The 20,766-nt window shown below is 36.4% G+C and overlaps 1 protein-coding gene across 6 annotated transcripts in view; it reads left to right on the forward strand.

Annotated features, from left to right (window-relative positions):
* Positions 1–20,766, forward strand: part of MLLT10 (MLLT10 histone lysine methyltransferase DOT1L cofactor) — a 122,667-nt gene that overhangs the window by 43,347 nt on the left and 58,554 nt on the right. For all 6 annotated transcript variants that reach the window (XM_054060109.1, XM_054060111.1, XM_054060107.1 and 3 more), the window contains 3 exons: positions 8,329–8,424; positions 14,943–15,198; positions 17,204–17,770. In XM_054060109.1, the coding sequence (XP_053916084.1) occupies positions 8,329–8,424; positions 14,943–15,198; positions 17,204–17,770 (919 nt within the window). The remainder of the gene's footprint in view (positions 1–8,328; positions 8,425–14,942; positions 15,199–17,203; positions 17,771–20,766) is intronic.

The raw sequence follows: 20,766 nt of genomic DNA on the forward strand, positions 1-20,766 counted from the left end.
TTACCAATATTTGCCATATTTTTTTCTTAGTTTGCATTTCAGGTCATGTTTTGTCAAAATCCATGCATGTATTTTGACTCACACTGATAAAACTTTGGAGTTGAATTTTGAAGTGTAAGCATGAGGCTCGATTTCAATTTTCTATGTCTGAGCAATGCAAAATATGTGTTGTTGTAGGGTTTTTTATTATTATTTATTTTTTAAAGTGACTTTCAGTGGAGTTAGAGGTATTGCAGCCTGAAGGAACACAGTAAAATCTTCAGGGAATACTTGCAGGGCCTTTCTAACACAGTGTGTTCAGGCAACATATCAGCTTTTTTTTGTGCTAGCTGCTTGGCTTCTCCTGCCCTGGAATAATTTTGATGATGATCTTCTAGAAGTAGTTAATAAAGTGTCTTGCCTTTACAAATCCTTCTTCTGTGACTTGGAAGTTTGCTCAAAATAGGATATTAAAGTTTCTTCTGCCTTTGTTAACTGAAACATGGTCATCCATAAGATCTCATGATCTGTAATACCTAGTGAAGCCATGCAGTTTGAAGTACTAACCTATTACTTGATATTCAGAGGTTCTCATGGCATATTACAACATGTTCACTTGCCAAGTTTAATTTGCTTTTTATGTTGTGTGATAACAAAACACTATTCTAGTGAAATCCACCAAGTGGATTTAAGGACGGGATGTCATCCAGAGGGACCTGGACAAGCTGGAGAAGTGGGCCTCTGAGGACCTCATGAGGTTTAACAAGGCCAAGTGCAAGGTCCTGCACCTGGGTCTGGGCAATCCCGTTTTCAGTACACGATGGGAGGTGACGTGCTTGAGAGCAGCCCTGCAGAGAAGGGCTTGGGAGTGCTGGTCAATGAGAAGCTGGACGTGAGCCCACAACGTGCACTCGCAGCCCAGAAGGCCAACTGTGTTCTGGGCTGCATCAAAAGAAGCATGGCCAGCAGGGCGAGGGAAGTAATTCTGCCCCTCTACTCCTCCCTTGTGAGACCTGAAATGGAATACTGTGTCCAGTTCTGGAATCCTCAACGTAAGAAGGATATGGAGCTGTTGGAACGGGTCCAGAGGAGGGCTACAGAGATGATCAGAGGGCTGCAGCACCTTCCCTACAAGGAAGGCTGAGAGAGTTGGGCTTGTTCAGCCTGGAGAAGAGAAGGCTTTGAGGAGATCTTACAGCGACCTTCCAGTACCTGAAGGGGACCTACAGGAGAGCTGGAGAAGGGCTATTCGTAAAGGCTTGTGGGGATAGGACCAGGGGGAATGGGTATAAACTGGAGAGGGGCATATTTAGAGTGGACATAAGGAAGAATTTTCTTCACGATGAGAGTGGTGAGACAGTGGAAAAGGTTGCTCAGGGAGGCTGTGGATGCCCCATCCCTGGAGGAGTTCAAGGCCAGGCTGAATGGGGCCTTGGGCAGCCTGATTTAGTGGGATGTCGCTGCCTGTGGCAGGGGGTTGCAACTAGATGGTCTTTAAGGTCCCTTCCAAACCTAACTATACTATGATACTATGATAAGTGGTGAAAGCAGTTGAGATTTCCTAAAGATGTTAATCACCTAACTTCTTGTGGCTAGAGACTTTTTGTTTGGTGTTTGTAATCTTACATGTTCTATAGTTAAAGAATGAGTTGTGCTTTGCGAAATAGGAATCTTCAGTCAATGAACTGTATGTGGAATGGAGGCTCTTGGTAAAGTTGGTTATGGTGTGCTGTCTTGTCTTACTTGATACACTACATACTTGATACACTGTATCCTGGAGGAGTAGGATCATTATTTAGGATGACTTTCCTTATTTTCCTCTTCTGTAAATTTATTTGGAATCTAGATTCATAGAATCATAAAATGGTTTGGCTTGGAAGGGGCCTTAAAGATCATCTCGTTCCAACCCCCTCTGGGCAGGGATACGTTCCACTACATCGGGTTACTCAAAGCCTTGTCTGTATAGGTTGTTGTCATATTACAGCAAAAATATATACCTTTCTTCCCAGATACAGTGATGTCTCCCTCTCCGGACTCCCATAAGGGCACTTCAGATTCTACTTTCATCCTTTTTTTATTTGGATAATCTGATCATTAGGCGTCCTTAAAGCTTTCATTTTTGCCAAGCAGAAGCTGTATGAGTTAAGGATTGGAAGCAGTTTTATTGTTCATACCTCAAAAGCTATCTATTTGCATATAATATTTATGTAATATTTATAATATGTATTGTGCAGTAAGAAGAGGTGGATCTGAAAATATTGATATGAGTACCTGTCATTTTTGTAAGCAGACACTTGAGTAGAAAACAAGTGTTTTCCTTCATAGCATGTATTTAGTCTCCTCTGGGCACTGTACTTACCAAATTGATAACAAATGCATAATTGTGTAATAATTAAAAAAAAAGAAAAAAGCCCAAACCTTTTGTGTGATTTAATTTTAATGAGGAATTTGAAGCTGCAAAATAAATAGCTTAGTTTATTCTGATTACTGCTGCACTAAGTATTGTTAGTTTCTATGGCAGAGATGTTAATTAGAAGTGATTAGAGATGAGGCTGTGTGCCTTCAAGTAGGGTTGGTGACATGGTGCTTGACATCCATTATAATATCTCTTTTTTCAGGGCCCAGGTGTTTGCCTCAAGCTTTTTGGGAGAAAACTCAAGCCACCATGAGACTGTGGAATAATACCTTGCTTTGCTAATGTTCCTGGCAGCTTTATCTTTGGAAGGGGCTAAAGGAGGAGCTAAACATGTCTGGGATTAACTTGTGTAAAGGAAGTGTTTCTTGCCACTTACATGAAAATTAGGCAATCTTACTAGCATTGCATGTTTATGACTTCTGAAGAATGTGAATTTACTACATAGTAAGTTACTACACATAGCAGCTGAATTACACTGTTTCATTTTCTCGGAGAAGTGCTTTGGTCTGGGCCAGCAGGAAGGGGAAGTCTTTGCTATGGTGGCTCATATGGTGGAAAATAAACAACAATGGGCTTGTGACTGAAGACTACAAGTATTTAAGAAGTAGTGATTGAAGAACAAAATAGTGATGAGGAATCTCAGGGCGCTTTTACTGAAGTTGGGAGGTGTCTCTGAGGAGAACATAAAATATAGGAGGCAGGACAAGCTCTATGTTAACTTGTGCTGTGTTCCGTGTCAGCCTGATGATTGACTGTATCTAATCTACTGGAACTGGCACCAGTTGGAATAGATAGCACAGCAAAATGATCCCTTATGTAGTTCGGGAAGAAATATATAAGTAGATAAGCTCGTTTTTATTTAAATTCTCTTTTATTCTAGTTAGAGGAGAAATAGGAACTTCTGTTTCAATTATTATGTTTATCATGGAGTTACTGATTTGATTATTTCATATTTTTCTAACCTTGCAGTAACACATCATATATATCATGGGAAGAAAAGAGTAATAATTCTAGTATACTGTAGCACAACAAACGCCTCACAGTAGTATTAAGCATGGCACCTGGGATTAGTTAATTACTGTAAAGTCAAAATGACAAACACCACCTCAGCTGGACATAAAAATTACTCTGTAAGATGTAGAATTTTGTATGACTGCATTAGTTGCCACTGTCCCCTTTCCCTGAAAGTACAGATTATAGTCTTCTGCTTTTCACTGTAAAAGAAAAACTGAAAACCTGACCAGTGCAGAACCTGTGCAGAAAATAAGTGGTTAGTAGCAGTGCTAACAGTCTGTAAAACTGAAAATCCACAAGTGGCAGTATCCTCAAACATTTATCTGAAGAAATTCTGTTATTTCCATTTTTTTTCTACCTCACTGTGGTTTTTATAGGTGTCTCTAGAGCAATACTGGGAGATTAAGAATTTTGAGTTAATCTCTGCTGTAGTGAGTTGTTACTGTGCCCATCAAATGAGATGTGTGTTTGTTTCTTAGTCCAGACATCTTCCTTAGTGTGCAGGGATCAACTGAAAGACTTTGTTCATTGAAAAATTGGTATCATACACTTGAGGTAATATTAGGTGTTGCTCCTACTTATTCTGTTATTTTTTATTTATGCTGTTATTACATATTACTCCAGTTTCATCAGTGTCTTCATGGATTTTTAAGAAATGACTTTGGTTATGATTTTGATCTTTCTACAAGTCGTTTGTGTTGAGCCATCATTTACTGAACCCCTAAATGTTTGTACTCTACCCCATTATAAGATAGAGGAGGGTAAGTTTAGAATATTTGGGGTAAAAAGTAAGATGGACTTTAAAAAAACATGAACATTTCTTGCTTAAAAGAATTATGCGATGTTATTTGTCTTAATTTGAAAGCTAGATGACATTGGAAGGTTAAAAAAAGGTCATTAGTGTTACTGCTTGATTTTTGTTCCTGTTTGAGCAATAAATCTTCTTGCATTCCAATTCTGTAGCTGTACCACAGATGTAGAAGCAAATGGTGCTTCAATATACTCTTTCTTTGCTTTGGATTGTAGATTAATACAAAGGTGTTAGTACTTTGTGTTGATTTTGTAGCAGTTTCTGGAAGGTAATCTTGATACTTTTTATAAAGTTGTCTCTATACGCTGTTCAGCGGGTGTAATGTGTTGTGTACTGGCAGGCTGTGTGCAGTTACAGGTGATCTGCAATGTTAAGCTTACTGAGCCAGGAAAGGTAAATGTATCCATTTCGCTTGCCATTCCACTCACCTGTTTCTTGACCTATATTTGATAGGTATTGTTGAATTACCTGGCAGGCAGTGGAGCATTTCACAGTGTGTAATGTCTTCTAAAATTTTAAATACTTTCAATTTTTATGGGAATAAATGAAGGTGAGCAGGAACAATAAATAGGTGTCTTTGATTTAGTTAATCTTACAGTGTTTTTGAATTTATAACCTGCTATTCAAGTGTTTAGCGTGGAGTATCCATCACTAACCATTAATATTAGACTGTGTAAATAACAGAAAAAGTGGATTTTAATGTTAAATGTCAGAAGAAGAGTAACTTATTCTGAATAGGATTTGTGCATCAGTCTTACAGCTAAGAGAAGCTTTGGCTGGCATTCTTATCATTGATTCTTAAGTCTTTTTACCATTGACAGTTTGAATTCTGACCATCATCCCTGTAATGAAGTGAGGTTTTTGAGGCTTTGAAGTAATTGTATCAGAGTCTGGTACTTCGGAACAAGTTTCATGCTTAGAGCTAAATATGTACATATTTGAATAATGCTGGCGATAGTGTTCCACCTCTCCCTATAAACTATCCCGTGACTATATCCTTTTATTACTGTGACTGCAGCAATACTGCTACTGCATTTAATTTTCCTGCTGTGGTTTATACCGTATAAAATGATAGATGAATGCCTGAGCTAGGGCTGTTCTTGTCAAAACAAGATAAATCAGGATTTGAATTTGAAACTTGTGGGCCATGGGCATCTTTCATTCTGGAATTGTTATGGTTATATTACTAATAGCCACTAGTCACAAATAAGGGGCCAAACAGGTCTTGTATTGGGGATTAGCAATAACTATATGCAGCATTCTAATAAAGACATTAGTTGTGATGATGGCAGCTCTGGATTTACAAGCTTTGGTGATTGAAACAGAGTGCAGAAAATGCGTAAGTGACAAAAAAATCCATCTGAGTACTCTGAGCTAATAGAACATTCTGATACATCGGAATTATTTGAGGGAGTCATAAACAGTGGCTGAAAAATTAATAATTTAGACATTCAGATGATTGTGTTTGCATGACTCACTAAGGAAAATACATTGGAAAATGCTCTTAAGGTTTGAAAACTTGGGACAACCAAAGTGTGTATGGGTGTGTGTTAAATTTTTGTGAGAGAGAAAGGGATAAAATTACTTCAGGGTCAGACCAGGCAGTTTTGAAGGGCCTAGCACTGGTGCTTGCTGAGAGTGTGCGTGTATTTTAATTTTTCCAAAATGGAAGTTAGTCTTCTTTTCTCTGGGCAGGTGAACTCTTGCTCTTCCATTCTGTATCTGTTAACTGTCCATCTTGCATGCTCCTTCACTGAACTCGCATATCTCACTAACTTCAGAAAACTCTCCACTTTGGTTTTTGTTGCATTGCTCTTTTAGCAGTTTCAACGGGCGCACAGAAGGTCTGACAGGCTAAGCAGGGTGGAAAAGGTTAAAAAAGGGACAGGAAACTTTTTTTTTCCCCTTTGTAACAATGTACTATGAAATGGTGAACTACAGAGCACAGTTCAATGAAATGAAGTAAGGTGGAAGCCTTCTTGGAGAAGTCTGTGCATTCCTGAGACAAAAGTGAATTGTAAATAAGTGTAAATACCTTCAACAAGTTAAATGATACTTCCATGTGGAAATGTTATGAATTAATAATGTCATTAGAGAAAAGCTGCACTCGTCCATTCTGTCTGAACTGGAAAGTTATCACTTACATTATTCAATCTTAGCAGATGTTGAAGTTCAGACTGTGGAAAGATAGATTTGATAACATCTATTCTGTTGGTAACAGATCAGAGCAAAGATAAAATTATACATATAGTCTTAATTTGATATTTTGATGAGATGATATTTTCATTCAGTAGTCTGATAAATGTTAGCTTTGAGAGTACTTTAAAGAAAACAAATGAGCAAATGCTGATCTTTAGAGTGATCCAGCCTGTAAATGAGCTTAAAAAAGAAGAGCTGCAACCAAACTGTATTTGTGAAATTTTATTATGTAATAATTATGTAGATTGAATCTTTGTGGAAGATATAGAAGCAACCAAAATGGGCTTCCTCCCCCAGCTTCTCTAGCCCCTACCCCACAAGAGGGCAATGTACTATATTCCAGAAATATTGCACCATATTTGTTTTCTTATCTTCAGCACGTAGCTATTGGAATTAAGAAGGAACTACATGATTTTTTTTTTAGATAAGAAACAAAAGCCAAAAATGAGATCCCTAGTGATATATAAAGCTTTCTGATTGATCATGACATTTGAACTCTTTAAGTATTTTGTGTTGGTGTTTGGCTACATTATAAATCAGGACTCTTCAAGTTCTAGGGTGAATAATGTTAACAGCTGCTTACCCAATGGCTGTGTGGCAATTGTGCCTTATTTTTCTTAGAGTAAGAAAATGGTTTCAGGAGCTGCCTGAATCTGGACAGTTGAACTACCCCGTTTGTGAACCAAGATTGAGGTTTTGTTTGTCTATTTTGTAGTAGACCCTGTATTTTTTATCGTATTCTTCCTTGGAATGATTCTTCTGCGAAACCCTGTTTTTACGGAATGAGGCATTGCATTTATCAGCTCTGCAACTGTCTTAAAATACAGGTGTTTGGAACATCTGAGTACATGCCTATGAATCTTTTTAAATATATGTCTGAGTATATAGTGGGAATCACAGGTTCTACCTGCCCTCAGGCTCCCTTAGCTTTCACAAGCAGCATTATTTTCAGTCCTCGTTAAGAGTAATTTCTACTCTTTTTCCCCTTATAGAAAAGCTTATAAAAGGTCGGAAATTTGATATTGTTACTTTCGCTAGAATGGTGGGGGATTTGAATTTCCTAGTAAAATGACGAAAGCTAAAGAAACTCAGGCAGTGGCTTATATTTCCATTTTATAACTTCCTTCTTGAGGCTTGTTTGGGGTTCAGTGAAATTGTTACTCAAGTTTATCTAAACATGTACACTGTTGATATAGTAGACTGGGTAGTTAGCACAGGCGAAAGACTTTTGGATTGACGGATCTGATGGATAGCGTGGCAGTCTTGGCATAGATGCTTCTGTTTTCTCTTGATCCCTGCTTTTTTTCTGGCATTATGGGTAGCACTTTTGTGACCGTTATATTTAAGAAATTATTGAAAAGATGGTGCAGTGCATTTGAAACCCTCCTCTCCAACATTTCTTTTTCTTTCTTTCAAGTATGTATTTCCCAGGTCTAAAGTTTTCATGGTCCAAACAAACACCCCCTCCTCGAGAAAAGGCCCAAAATAAAACAAACACAGACTCTCTGATCTAAAACTCTGTCAACAAGCCTGTATTAGGTTTTAAACATTTAAAATCCTGCCTGATGGTGTCCATTATTGCAATTACAACACCTGCATACTTTGTTATAAAAGGGAGAACTCCATGTTTCTCTCCAAGTGGCACACTGGGGGGAAAAAACCCGAGTTCACCTCAGCGTATGAAAGAAACAAACCTAGAAATCCTCATCAGCCTTTTAAAGAGTTCTATTGGACCTTCTCCGAGTTTGAAGAAGTTTACAAAAATCAAAAGGACTTTACATATTGTATTCTAGCAAGTATATTTTTGCATGATAATTTGGTGAAGTTCACTTTGCCACTTTATTTATGAATTTTCTTGGCTAAACTGTATTTCCTCTACTTAGGTTATATTCTCTTTTGTAACTTTTAGAAATACAAAGAGAAAGATAAACACAAGCAAAAATATAAGAAGCAGTCGGAGTCCTCACCGTCCTTGGTTCCATCTCTTACTGTAACTACAGAGAAAGTAAGTCAATGTGTTTTTCCTTCTCTTCCACTTCAGTTACTTGTGTAGAAATTTCGTGAGGTAGATGGCGTAGATTCTGTTATTATCAAGCACTCTAGGTATTTTTTCCTATAATATAAAGTTCTAAAATACCTTGAGGTTTATAATTTGAGGAAAGTCTTAGATTTTTGTAATTGAATTGTAAGTGATGACTCTAATCGGGTGCCACTGACACTTGACTATGTTTTATTTCATTGACTTCTCTGTTTAATAATTTGAGACGTTATAGAAAAATCTTTCCTTTGAAATTCACTTGTGTGCTGAGCTGTCACTGAACTTGTAAGCATTTAAGCTGGTAATTATGAATTCAAGGCTCATGCTTCATATGCTTGTAATATTCTGTTGATTTTTCAGCAGTCTGCTCCATTCGGTTCTGGGATCTTTTCTTTCTGTTAATGTGCTAGCAAATACCTAGTGCCAGGGATAGTGTAAAGGGTTAAATAATGACAGTTCTCACTGTACTCTACAAGAATCACTTTTGCTATCCACCAAAAAACTAACACTGATTATGGTATTAAAGAGTGGGCAGCAGTGCTGAGAAGTGGGTTTTCTGACAGTGTTTTTCCCATTCATGTGGGCATGTTTGACATCCAAGTTGGGGAGTCATGGTTTAAATGAATTAAGAAGCCATCAGTACGTAGAGCACTGCTTTTTCGCAAAGATGCTGAAGATTGTGGTTAAGTGTATGTAGTTTGTTTTCTGAGATGCAGTATTCAACAAAGGTGTCTATTTGGAAATGGTACACCAAGACCTTGTGAGAATAGGGGACAACCATTGAAATACATCCAGGGAGGAGGGAAAGTTTGTGTTCTCTCAACTAGTGGTATCAACTTCAAGAATCATCAGCGAGAGAGATAGTTTTCTACTATACCTTGGATGTTTCTTTATTGTTAATGTTAGGATTATTAACTTGAGGTTGTGTACCTCTTAACATCCTATTATTTGTGACTCACGCTTGTCTTAAATTAATCTTGTTTCTGGTTCTGCTGTATGCTTTTTCACAGCTTGTGTTAAGGGAGGCTTACTGGGCAGTCATTTTCTGAAACTCCCTATAACTTAATTGAAAAAAAAAAGTAGTAGTAGAGTCAGTTTGCTGCTTTGCTGTTTTATGAGTGATTAGATGTTGCAATCAGTGAGCATTAACAGTTTTTATTGAAATTAACTTCTAGAACTCTTTGAATAGTACTGACTGGTCCATCTGATTTATTATTTCATTTTATTAGTTTGTTCTGAATGTATTCTTCTTAAGTCTGAGACAACTCGTAAAATTAATAGGCTGTAAATGAGGCTTCTTGTATTGGAACTTCCTTTAAACTCTACAATTTTTGTTTAGGTTTGGTGCTATGTATGATCTTATCTTTATTGAATTACCTGCCTTTTGTACTTTGAATATCTAATCATCATTATAAGTTTTAACAAAAAATTATACTACTGTACATTTGTGTAAAAGTTTTATTGGTTATTTTTGAGTTCTGTGTACTAGAATAAGCTTTTAATGCTGAAGACAGTTGGACTCTGGTTTTCTGTTAATCTCTAATTGCTTTGTTCTCCCTAGTCTTTTTTTAATTACAAGGTTTGTGACTCTGTGTATGCTGTAAAAGGTTGAACAAGAGTAACATACTGGTTTTAGCAGAATTCTATTTAATCCAAGCAAGGAATGAAAATCATGCTGAGCTGTTGGCTATACTGTTCATTGAGTTTGTACTGTGTATGTGTGTATAGCAAGTAAAATATTGTTTGTAGTTAAGTCTATTTGTAGTTAAGTCTATAGGCTTTATAATAGGAACATTTTAAACATTTTTTATGTTCTTTTGAATACCTAATCCTTATATCTTTATAGTTTTAAAAATAATTATGTAGATAATATTATACCCAAAAATGTTGCGACTCCTTACGGTTAGGAGCAAGGTAGAGCTAGAGCAAATACTAAAGAGAACAGAAGAGCTCTGTAATTGTAGAACTTAAATTAAAACTGAATTAAACTAAAACAGAAGTAATAATTGTGGAATTTAAATATCAACACGTGTCCTGTTAGTTTTCTTTTTTTAACCTTTTGCATCCCGTGTTTTTTTTCTACCTAAGTTGTCTGCTTAATTTTCTGCCTTCTTTGTACAATGCTTCAAATCGTCAGGAAAACTGGTTGTCAGTTTTTTTAATGACGTTACCAAGTGTGATTGTTTTTTAAAAAACAGCTGCTGGACATTTGCAAGTGACTTTCTGTGGCTATTTCCTTCGGTTATCTTTTCCTATTTTTTTTCTTAAGTCCTTTTGACACCACTTACATGCATTTGCTTTTTTAGGTTATCAATTCATAGTGTGTTCCTCAAAAATTTAATATTTTTATACTGAAACAAGCTTTATTTTCTTCTGAGATAAATATTTGGTTTAGAATATTATATTAGTATGTTACTTTTTTTGTCCCTTTACATAGAGTTGTCAGAATTGACTTGGACTTGATGACTTTTTCACAGCAGTCTGTCTTTGGAGTGAATACATTATTTTATCACGATATATATAATCATTTCTGCTGTCACATTGTTCCTGTAGGGGAACTGGAATTTGAAATGAATTGTGTTTTTACTGAAGTTAAATCCTTTGTGATGCAGTGGTAATTTCATCTGCATTTATGCAGGTGATAACCTTAAAGTGTGTTTTCACCTGGATGAGTGACTTCTTCAGGTAAATTCATGAAAGGCTGCAGAATAAGCTGAAGATTTACATAGCATGCGTTAGTATATTTGGTTTGTGTGTTTGTTCTGCAAAATTTAAGTCCAAGAAATTTTATTGAGGTTCAGGTCCAAATGCTGTGTTGAGATATGAGGATGCCATTTGAGAGGTGATTTAGACGGGGTCAGTTAAGTTTGAGGAAGTTTGAAATACGAAATTCTTAACTATTCTTTGATTAATGTACTAAGACAATTTTCACTTTCCTTTTTGGGGCAGAGATGCAGAATGTTTTAAGGAGGACAGGATTAACTTGGGAATTTGAATTCTCTTTCTGCTTCTTCAGATGATGTTTTCCTCTCACCTTCCTTTTAGCTGGGGAGAGCCATCAGCCCTTTATTTAGTCCTGATAGAAGGTTCTCTCTCAGTTTTTTTTTTAAGCTTTGGCTTGTATCAAGAGTGAAAATGTGTATGGTTTAACAGAGCCAGAAAAATACAATTTTTGTTTTTTTGGTGTGGTGGCAGGTTATTAATTGAAACGAAACTCCAAAACATTGATGAAAGATACACAAGACATTGTATTTGCATTCAAGTTATAGCCAGTAGGAAATAAAAGATACTGCAGACAGAAAGTACTGCTGACTGGATTTTATTTGTAATAGTAGAGATGATGATGATAACCCTCCTCAGTTCGCTCTGTCAGCCCGACTTGGTTCTGAAGGGAGGTGCTCAGATACTACTGCAATGGGATATGTAAGAGAATGAAAAGAGTAGGGAAACCTCTGTTTGATAGGACTTAAGATCACCATCAGCAGTGTGGTGTTTGTAGTCTGTGGGCTATATGTGTGTGTTGGGTTCTTTTGTTCGTTTTGTTGGCTTTTGCTTGGACCATGCTCTTGCCATCTGGCATTTTCGTGGAGATTGCCTGCCGTGGTCCTTCCCTTCTCTGTGCAAAAGTTACACCCTATACATATGTATTAGGTCTCAAGGTTTCTCAGGCCTTGGGAGGTACTGTGTATAGCAAGAATTAATATTATGTCTTTACCAAACTTCTAAAGCTTTTACAGAAGTTTTAAAACTTGCTCCAGAGGGGTGGTATAACTCTTTGGTGTGCTCAAAACGGGGGGGTCATAGAAATGAAAGTAGCTCTCTGTGCACCGAGTTGGCAATGTGAAAGTGCACTTTTTGGGGAGAAAAACCCTGCAAACTATGGAAAGATAAAAGAACCCTGATACATACAGAGTTAGCTTGATAATTACACTAGCAAATACTGATTGATTTTTTTGAGAACAGGATTGATGTTCATGAAATGGTCAAGTCCTCCCAAATAAACCAATAAATGAAATTGGATGACTGCATCAGGGGGAATCTCCTTTTTGGGAGGTGTCTGGTCTGAAATGGAGTACGATAACTGACTGCAGTGTGAGCAGTGAAGAGAGATGCCTCAAGTAGTTATTCCGTTCAGAAAGTATGTGCTAGGGGAGAGGGCATTGTAAGCTTGGGGTGGAGGGTGGGGGAGCTGCAGAGGCTGAAACAGGTCCATAAATAATAACCAAAGATGTTCTGCCTCATTCCTCAGATCCGTGCTCCCTGCCACTCTCATGCTCCTGACCTCAAAAAAAAAATCCCAAAGCAAACAAACAGTATAACTTTGCCATGGCATGTTAAGGTTTTTCTGAGGCATTTCTGTTAGATCTTTGTCTTTTAGAATTTAGGATTTTAGAAAAGCAGTTTGTTTAGTGGTGGGCAGGTTATTGTGTGGACCAGCTGGCTTAGTAATCTAAAGTTTGTGCTGCAGTTTTACCTTAGATCCTGTTGCATGTCTTGTGGATTCTCAAAGCAATTGATCCGTGTGTATATGGTTTAGGGCACTTTGTTGTGATTAACTCCTTAAAGTAAGGAATATAATCTATGGGAAAAAAGTACTGACCAAATGGTACCAGTTTTACTTTGCTTAGGATATATTGTATCATATCAGTGTTCAAGATATTCTTAAGTAAGCATGCAGATGTCAGTGCAATTTGCGGCACCTTCCAAACCAGAAATACCTGCTGGAGCAAATTCTCAAAAGCAGAACTGCAGCATGTGTGCAAGTTCTCCAAAATCAACAAAGAGCAGGATTCAGGCTTGCAGTCAAACCAAATCTCTGCACAGTATATGCAAATTAATGCCTCCTTGTCATTGCCTGGCCCTGGCCAGGCTGTAAAGCTGCCTTAAATTCTACAGTTCCCTTTAAAATAAATAAATAAAATTCCTGCAGTAATGGAAAAGGGGTACTAGATAACATCAAACTATGATTGTTGATACTTGTAGACAATTATCCTTGCAATTAATATTCAATTGAGCAGATAGGACATAAGAAAGGAAGGAATTGGATAAGAGGAGAAATCCTGGATCCTAGAAAAAGCTTTGCTTTTGGTTTGCGTTATTGCATGTGTGGAAACCTTTTGTTCAAATGACCCACATTTGAACCACTGCTTCTTAACTCAGGTCAAGTGACACATCAATTTCGGGAAAATTGAGCATACTTGTGAACTTCGTAATAGTTCAAAAAGTTAACGACTAAACTTACCTTTTAATTGGCTCCATCTTCTTTAGAAACAGTTACCAATATAGTAATATGAATTTGGAGTGAATTATTTTTAGCATCGGACTTTTAACAGATGTAAATTGAATTTTCTTCAATGTTATTCAGCAAATTGATAAAGTATTTTTCACTTCGTAATAATACAGGCCAGTCCACAAACAGGTTGAGATTTTTGTCTTTTGTCAAAGCTTTCGTATTTAGTTGTCTTCTGGCATTTGCAACTGAAATATAAGTTCTATGTAAACGTCTTTGGTAAAAACATGGAAGGCTTTTTATACCAGCGACAGAAAGCTTTGGGTAAAGATGAGGAAATATCATGCTGCAGGCATAAATTCAGCAAGCTGCCAAGGTTGGGAAAGAGAAAAACATGTGCATATGCTCATTTTCAAGAGGCATGTGTTTGTGTGGTCTTTAATAGAGATCAACTTAGATGTTATTTTAAACTGTCTTCTGTGAAGAACTGAAGAACAAACTAAGCTTGTTTTGAACAGATGAGTAGCTTCTAGGTTTGATCCATATTCTTTTGTAGAAGTATTTCTGCACTGGGACCTCAAGAGCGTGTTAGGCTTTTTTCTTCCTGCTTGGCAGCAGGTTTGTGGTAGTTAGGCAGTCATTCCTGCATGTCTTGGCTGAATGGGACGGTTCAGATGGCAGGGAATCCCAGTGTGATGGTGGGAAGTGAAAACATAAGGGGCAGTTGGGCTTGTTGGTGCTGATTTTGGTTTGATGTTGGCTATAAAGTTTTAAAACTGCAAGTTCTTAGGTTCTGAAACCTTCATATCAGTTCCATGCTGATGGAACAATGTTTCCAGATTGAACAAAATAAACTACATAAAAACTGTATTTTCAGAAAAGCATTTAAAGTCTCATTTTTTCTTCTTTATTTTTATTTTTTAGCAGTAAGCAACATGCTATTTGAATAGAATATAAAGACTGTGTAACTATAGATTTGAGATGAATCCATTGACCTCAGTGAAGTAAAGATTTCAACTAAAGCTGACATTTTTTGTGCATTTTTTTCCCTCGAAATGAAGTTTCTATGCACTTCAGTTGTTTGCTTAACAATTCAGTTTATGTAACTCCTGCTGTTGCCAGCTACCTCAATATTTGAACACTTCTAAGTTTAATTGAAAGAATAGGTTTTTTTTAAACAGTTCTTTTGTTACCTTTTTTGTGTGTGATGAAACAGCTTCTTTTATCTTATTTCTTTTCTCTTTCCAAATGCTAGACATACACAAGCACTAGCAACAACTCCATGTCAGGCTCCTTGAAGCGGCTGGAAGATACTACAGCTCGATTTACAAATGCAAATTTCCAGGAAGTTTCTACACACATTTCAAGTGGAAAAGATTCTTCAGAGGCCAGAGGGTCAGAGAGCAAAGGGAAGAAATCTGCAGGTCATAACTCAGGTCAGAGGGGAAGAAAGCCTGGTGCTGGAAGAAATCCAGGAACAACTGTGACTGCAGCCAGCCCTTTTCAGCAAGGTACTACTTGTATGCTGTAATGTGACTTTTGTTTTGACATGAATTAGAAATCTCACATATTTAAAACTTGAAGTGGTTCATCCTTTATCCCTAATAAGAATGTTTTTTCACTTTGGGGAAAAAAATAACATTTTTTCAGGGGAAAAGTGTTCATTGTCATAACATGCAAGAGAAGGTTGTGCATCCTTAAACTGCAAACCTGATTTTTTTGTTTAGTCTGTTAAGATATTCTCTTGAACTGCTAAACCCACAAGTTTATTAATGTGCCGAAAAGTTAGTTCGGGGTAAAATTTAACATGGATTTGAGTCTAGGGCTCTCTCTTAGCTCTTTAAGGGAATAATGGTAATGTTTTTCAGTTAGTATATAGTAGAACAAAAACTGATCCTACCTAATGTATAGAATGTGGTTGCCCCTATATAGTTTTCCGAGATACAGACATTTAAAATATATCGTTTTTCTGGTCATTGAAATGTTTAAGCAGAAGATGATTATATGACAAGTACATACAGTTGGTTGACCTTATGTAATAAAAAAGTTTGACATTTTGAACATGCCAAAACCCACTAAAAGCACCATTGACGCTTCTAAAAAGCGAATTTAATTATGGCATCCTGGTCAGAGTTGAAGAAATGGAAAGAAAAAGTCTTTTTACAACATGCTTAACTAATAAAAAGTGTTATTTTGAAACACAGCAAACTAGCACTTCTACAAAGTTAATTTTTTTCATTATTTTCACTGTGGTGTGCAGTAGCTGACTGTCCTTTCTGTTTTATGATGTTGCTCTTTGAATGCACTGATTCAGTCAACCCTTTTAAATTTGTCTGGAACTGTTTCAATATTTCAGCCTTTTTTACTTGAAAAAGTTTTTTATTTTGTTTAAATTCTCTAAACTTTGACATATGCCGTCTGGAATCCTGCATTTAAGGAAAAATCTTGCTCACTGCAAATGATGCGAAATACATCTTTAGTATATGCACATTATTTGTTTAAAGCTGCACTGAAAGAAGTCGATGCAACTTATTTAAAATACATACCAACAATGTTTTTGTGATTTTTAAATGGATGTAGTAATGTAAATTATATTTTGGATTGAATTCTAATAACGTTTAATGCAGTACTAATGATAAAACAGTAATTTTTAAAGACTTTTTTTATACTTAATGTCGTATTGAAGAGTATTTTCTGAGGGGATAGTCATCATCAATCCGAGCTCTAGAAGGCAGAACCCACATGCACCCACCCATGTAAAATTAATGAATTTCAGTGAAAGTAGATGTTCATAATTCCTAAGTGTGCTTCATTTTCTGCCTTGCATGCACTAACAGTGATGAGATGACTGCATTCCAAATATTAAAGAAGCATGCAATTCTGTTACACAAAAGGTCTTTATGGTTCTCTGACAGTGCTAAAGAAGTCTCAAAATGCCAATTCCATACACTTTTCTCTGCTTCCTCCCACGTCTTTTTGAAAAATACCTATTCTATGGAACACCTCCTCAGCCAGGGTAAATTAAGTGCAATTGCTTTTCCCTTGACCTGTGTCAGACCCTTGATTTAAGTAGAATGGTAAGGAAGATTGCAGGCATAGCATAGATGTGATCATAGCACGTTTCTATCAGACACCTTCTTTTTATATATGTGTATGTTAAAAAAAACCACCTGCTCTGACTTGCACCAACTATTTGTTTGGGCTTCAAAACATGACGAATGTCAAAGTTGCCTTAGTACCAAGGCTGTTGTTCTCGTTTTATTCGCTTTCACCTTGTTTGTGCCCTGAATTAAAATCTGCATCTCAGATAGGAATCTGAGAATCGAATCCAGCAGAGTGAAGATGAGCAGGAGAAGCAATGAGTTATCTTAAAAATAAATTCTTTAGTTCTTGGTAACATTTTGCAAGAAGTCCTTGCACTTTAAGGTTCTGTATTCTAAGATGTTGATCTTTCCCATCAATTTTCATCCACTGCAGGAAAAAAAAAATTGTATTTTTTATTTTCTTTCTTTTTAGGAAGCTTTTTGGGCACTCCTGGAAGCATAAAGTCATCTTCTGGAAGTTCAGTTCAGTCTCCCCAGGATTTTTTGAGTTTTACAGACACAGATCTGCGAAGTGACAGCTTCACTCATTCTCAACAGGCTTCGTCGACCAAAGATGTACATAAAGGAGAGACTGGGAGTCAAGAGGGGAGTGTCAATTGTTTCACTTCCTTAATTGGTCTCCCTTCATCATCAGCTGTTTCCCAGTCTAAAAACTTCGACAGCTCACCCGGAGACATAGGTAGTTCAAGCCTTACTTCTACAGCATACAAACGAGCTCAAACTTCTGGAATAGAAGAAGAAGCTGTAACTGAGAAGAAAAGGAAAGGAAATAAGCAAAGTAAACATGGGCCGGGTAGACCCAAAGGAAATAAAAGTCAAGAAAGTATTTCCCATCTTTCAGTCTCTTCTGCATCCCCAACTTCATCTGTGGCTTCTGCTGCAGGAAGTGTGACAAGCTCTGGTCTTCAGAAATCTCCAACTTTGCTCAGGAATGGAAGTTTACAAAGTCTTAGTGTTGGCTCATCTCCAGTGGGTTCAGGTAGGCATTTAGTGTTGGATTTGTTTGCTTACCTCAAAATATGTCTTTATTATTTTAGCCATAATTCTGAGTATGCTTTTCAGGGACATAGTGTCATTTAAAGTATCTTGAAAGTTGCATCGGGAAAAAAAAAGTATAAGTTAGAACATTACTGTTGAAAGAATAAATTTTGTTCCATGTGTACGTGCCACAGTGCCATAGGTGACTGTAGTAAATGGACTTGTGTGCTATGTACGTGCAGGTTTTGAGACTTTTGAGGAAAAAGTAAGTTGCATGAAAATAGGTTCTTTGGAAATTACATGTGATGAATTTAGCTAAAATAAGTGATAAGATTATTCAGACAATATTGTCTACATGTTCTGTTACACAGAGAAAACAAAATCAGTACTCCAGCATGTCAACTGTGCTGAGTATGTCCCTCAATTATTTTTTTCCCAATTTAGCTTAATTAAAAATCAAAATGTCAATATGGAAAATTATCAGTTTGAACATGTAAAAGGGTATTCTGAATCTGGACCCCTGTATAGCTGGATGACACTTTCATATTCTTGTCTGCTTTTTAGCAATTGAAATTGGCTGGTTTGTTCTTCCTCTGTTCTAAACATTATGTGCATTTGGGGCTATGAGAGGCTTTCTGTTCCCAGTAAACCTGTGTGTGGAATTACCTTGCAGAATACTGTATCCACCAAAGTCTTTGTTGATTTAAAGTTTCTTTTGAAGCCTTTGCATTTGGATTAAAAGCAATAGCAAGCTATCTGATACCTCATTTTTGTAACTTTGAAATTTTGTCCCTTTTGTTGTTTTGTCAATTTTTTTTTTCTTTATTTTTCCTTTCTTGGAGGAAAGAGAAATGGAACTTGAATATTTAATTGTGGCAGGGTTTTATGCTTTTACACTGTATATTTTCCTTGTATAGGGAAGAGAGACTTTAAAAATACATGCTTCAAGAAACAAAACATTTCATATTTGTTTCAGACCAAGGCATGTACTTAAAATCTTGATCAATATCACGTTGTTTTAAATCTTTGTTACATATAGGCATTCATGTTTTTTATTATGGGTAATAATGGCAATAGAAGTGGCAACTATGTTAAGAAATATTATTCCTGCATTGAAATCAATAACGAGAAATGGTATGTGACAAAACTTCCAAGTTCACTGCCCATCTTTTTGATTAAAATGTGTTTAAAATGTATTTTCACCGTGTATCTTTTATGGACAGAGATTGTCCAATGTATTCAGGTCAGTGTTCTGATTATTCTAGTAAGAACTTTCTTATTCCTTTATAAACCCTTAGAGGTGGATTACATATTGTAGTACGGGTAGCAGATGGAAGTAAAAGATCTTGTTTTGAAGTGAATGACCCGTGTTTCCCACCTCGTATTTGTGTTAGAGTGTTCTAGTCTTGTCAGCTCCTGGACTAGGCCTTTCCCTGGCCAAATCCTTTCTGGCTTCCTTTGTCCTTTTCATTGCATCTCACTTTTCCATCTATAAAATGCCCGTGCTAGTGTTAAAATCCCTTTATAAAAAGCTTTGAAATATATGGATGGAAATAACGGGGTAGGTTTTATTACTTCTATCATGATATTCAGCCTATAATTTCACCTTCAAGCATACTTATGTTCTGGCTAGGCAGCATTAGATCTGTCCTCTAGAACAATAATGTTTTCTGTAGGTGCCAAAGAATATGAATGAAAAACAAAGAAACAAACAAAAAACATAAACAAAATTGCCCCATCAAAACCCTGAAAACCCAAAATGTCTTTGCCTTTGAGCATAAGCTTTAAATTCATCTATAAACTTCTGCTTTAGTCTGAACATACTGTTCTAATGTGCTCTTCCCCTGGTTCTCTCTTATGGTTGTAGTGCAATTTTCTTCACTTCGTCATAAGTTTGTCATAAGCATTTTTGGCATTTAGCAGTCCATTTACAACTTTGTTACAATGAGCATGTGAGTATTGTTAGTATTATCAGAAACAAATTTTCTCAGGTATGATGCACTGATGTTTCTCTTCCAAATGTCTCTATGTTGTCCATGAGCAAAATCTGGCAAGTGAATGGAAATGATTTCACCCAAAACCCCAAATAAGATTTTGTGCATGTAAGTGTTGTGGCAGAAAATGCAGGGAAAGTCAAGCCAAAAAGTTATTACTGACCCTTACTTGGAATTCCCTTGCAATTTCAAAGAAGCAAAAGCAAGAATGAGTTAGTCCAAAGCTTTAGAGGCACTTTTTCAAGAATCTCCTCCTCATTTTTTTAAAATAATCTTCTTAACTGCAGCTACCATTCTTCCCATTTTCTTAAGAGTATTTACTGAGATCCATAAAAATGATGAAAATTATTACTGCGCAAACTGTTCAGTTAATGTTCGCATTAGATGAAATGTGAAAGAAAGCTTATTTTAAAAGTATTGCAGATTCATTATGTGCTGTTTATACATGTTTTCCTTTGAAGTTTTTTATTCAGAGTGAGTATTCAGCTCATTTTGTGAAAATATTTGTCCTCTCCAAACTTTATTCCAGTCCACAGAACTTCTGTTTTCCTGCTTAATTAGAACAGCAATGCACCATGAATAGTACAAGGCCACGTAATTAAAAGTTCTTACAATGCATATGCTCAGGTTGTATTATGGTTGCCATGCAAATGATCTGATGCTTTCAAATGTTTGAGTGCTTAAATGTTCAGTCTTACTGCTCCTCATGATTTTTTCTGAAATGTATTTATAATATGATAGGAAGCACTATATGTGTTACTTTAACAATGTACTCAAAAGAATGAAAAGTAATTAAATGAAATTTAGTTAGTAGGATGATAAGGAATTTTTATATTTAATTAATATTTTTCTAGTACATCTGTCCACGTTAAAGAAAATACAGCTTCTTTAGCAAACAACAGCTTATTTACAAATCATACTTACCTTTCTGCCAGAAATTCACAAGGACTCTAAGCTTGTTGTCTAAGAATACATAAGTCGTCAGCAGGAGTTGCATAGAGCT

Source organism: Cuculus canorus, chromosome 2 (genome assembly GCF_017976375.1).
Source record: "Cuculus canorus isolate bCucCan1 chromosome 2, bCucCan1.pri, whole genome shotgun sequence".
NCBI classification, from domain to species: domain Eukaryota; kingdom Metazoa; phylum Chordata; class Aves; order Cuculiformes; family Cuculidae; genus Cuculus; species Cuculus canorus.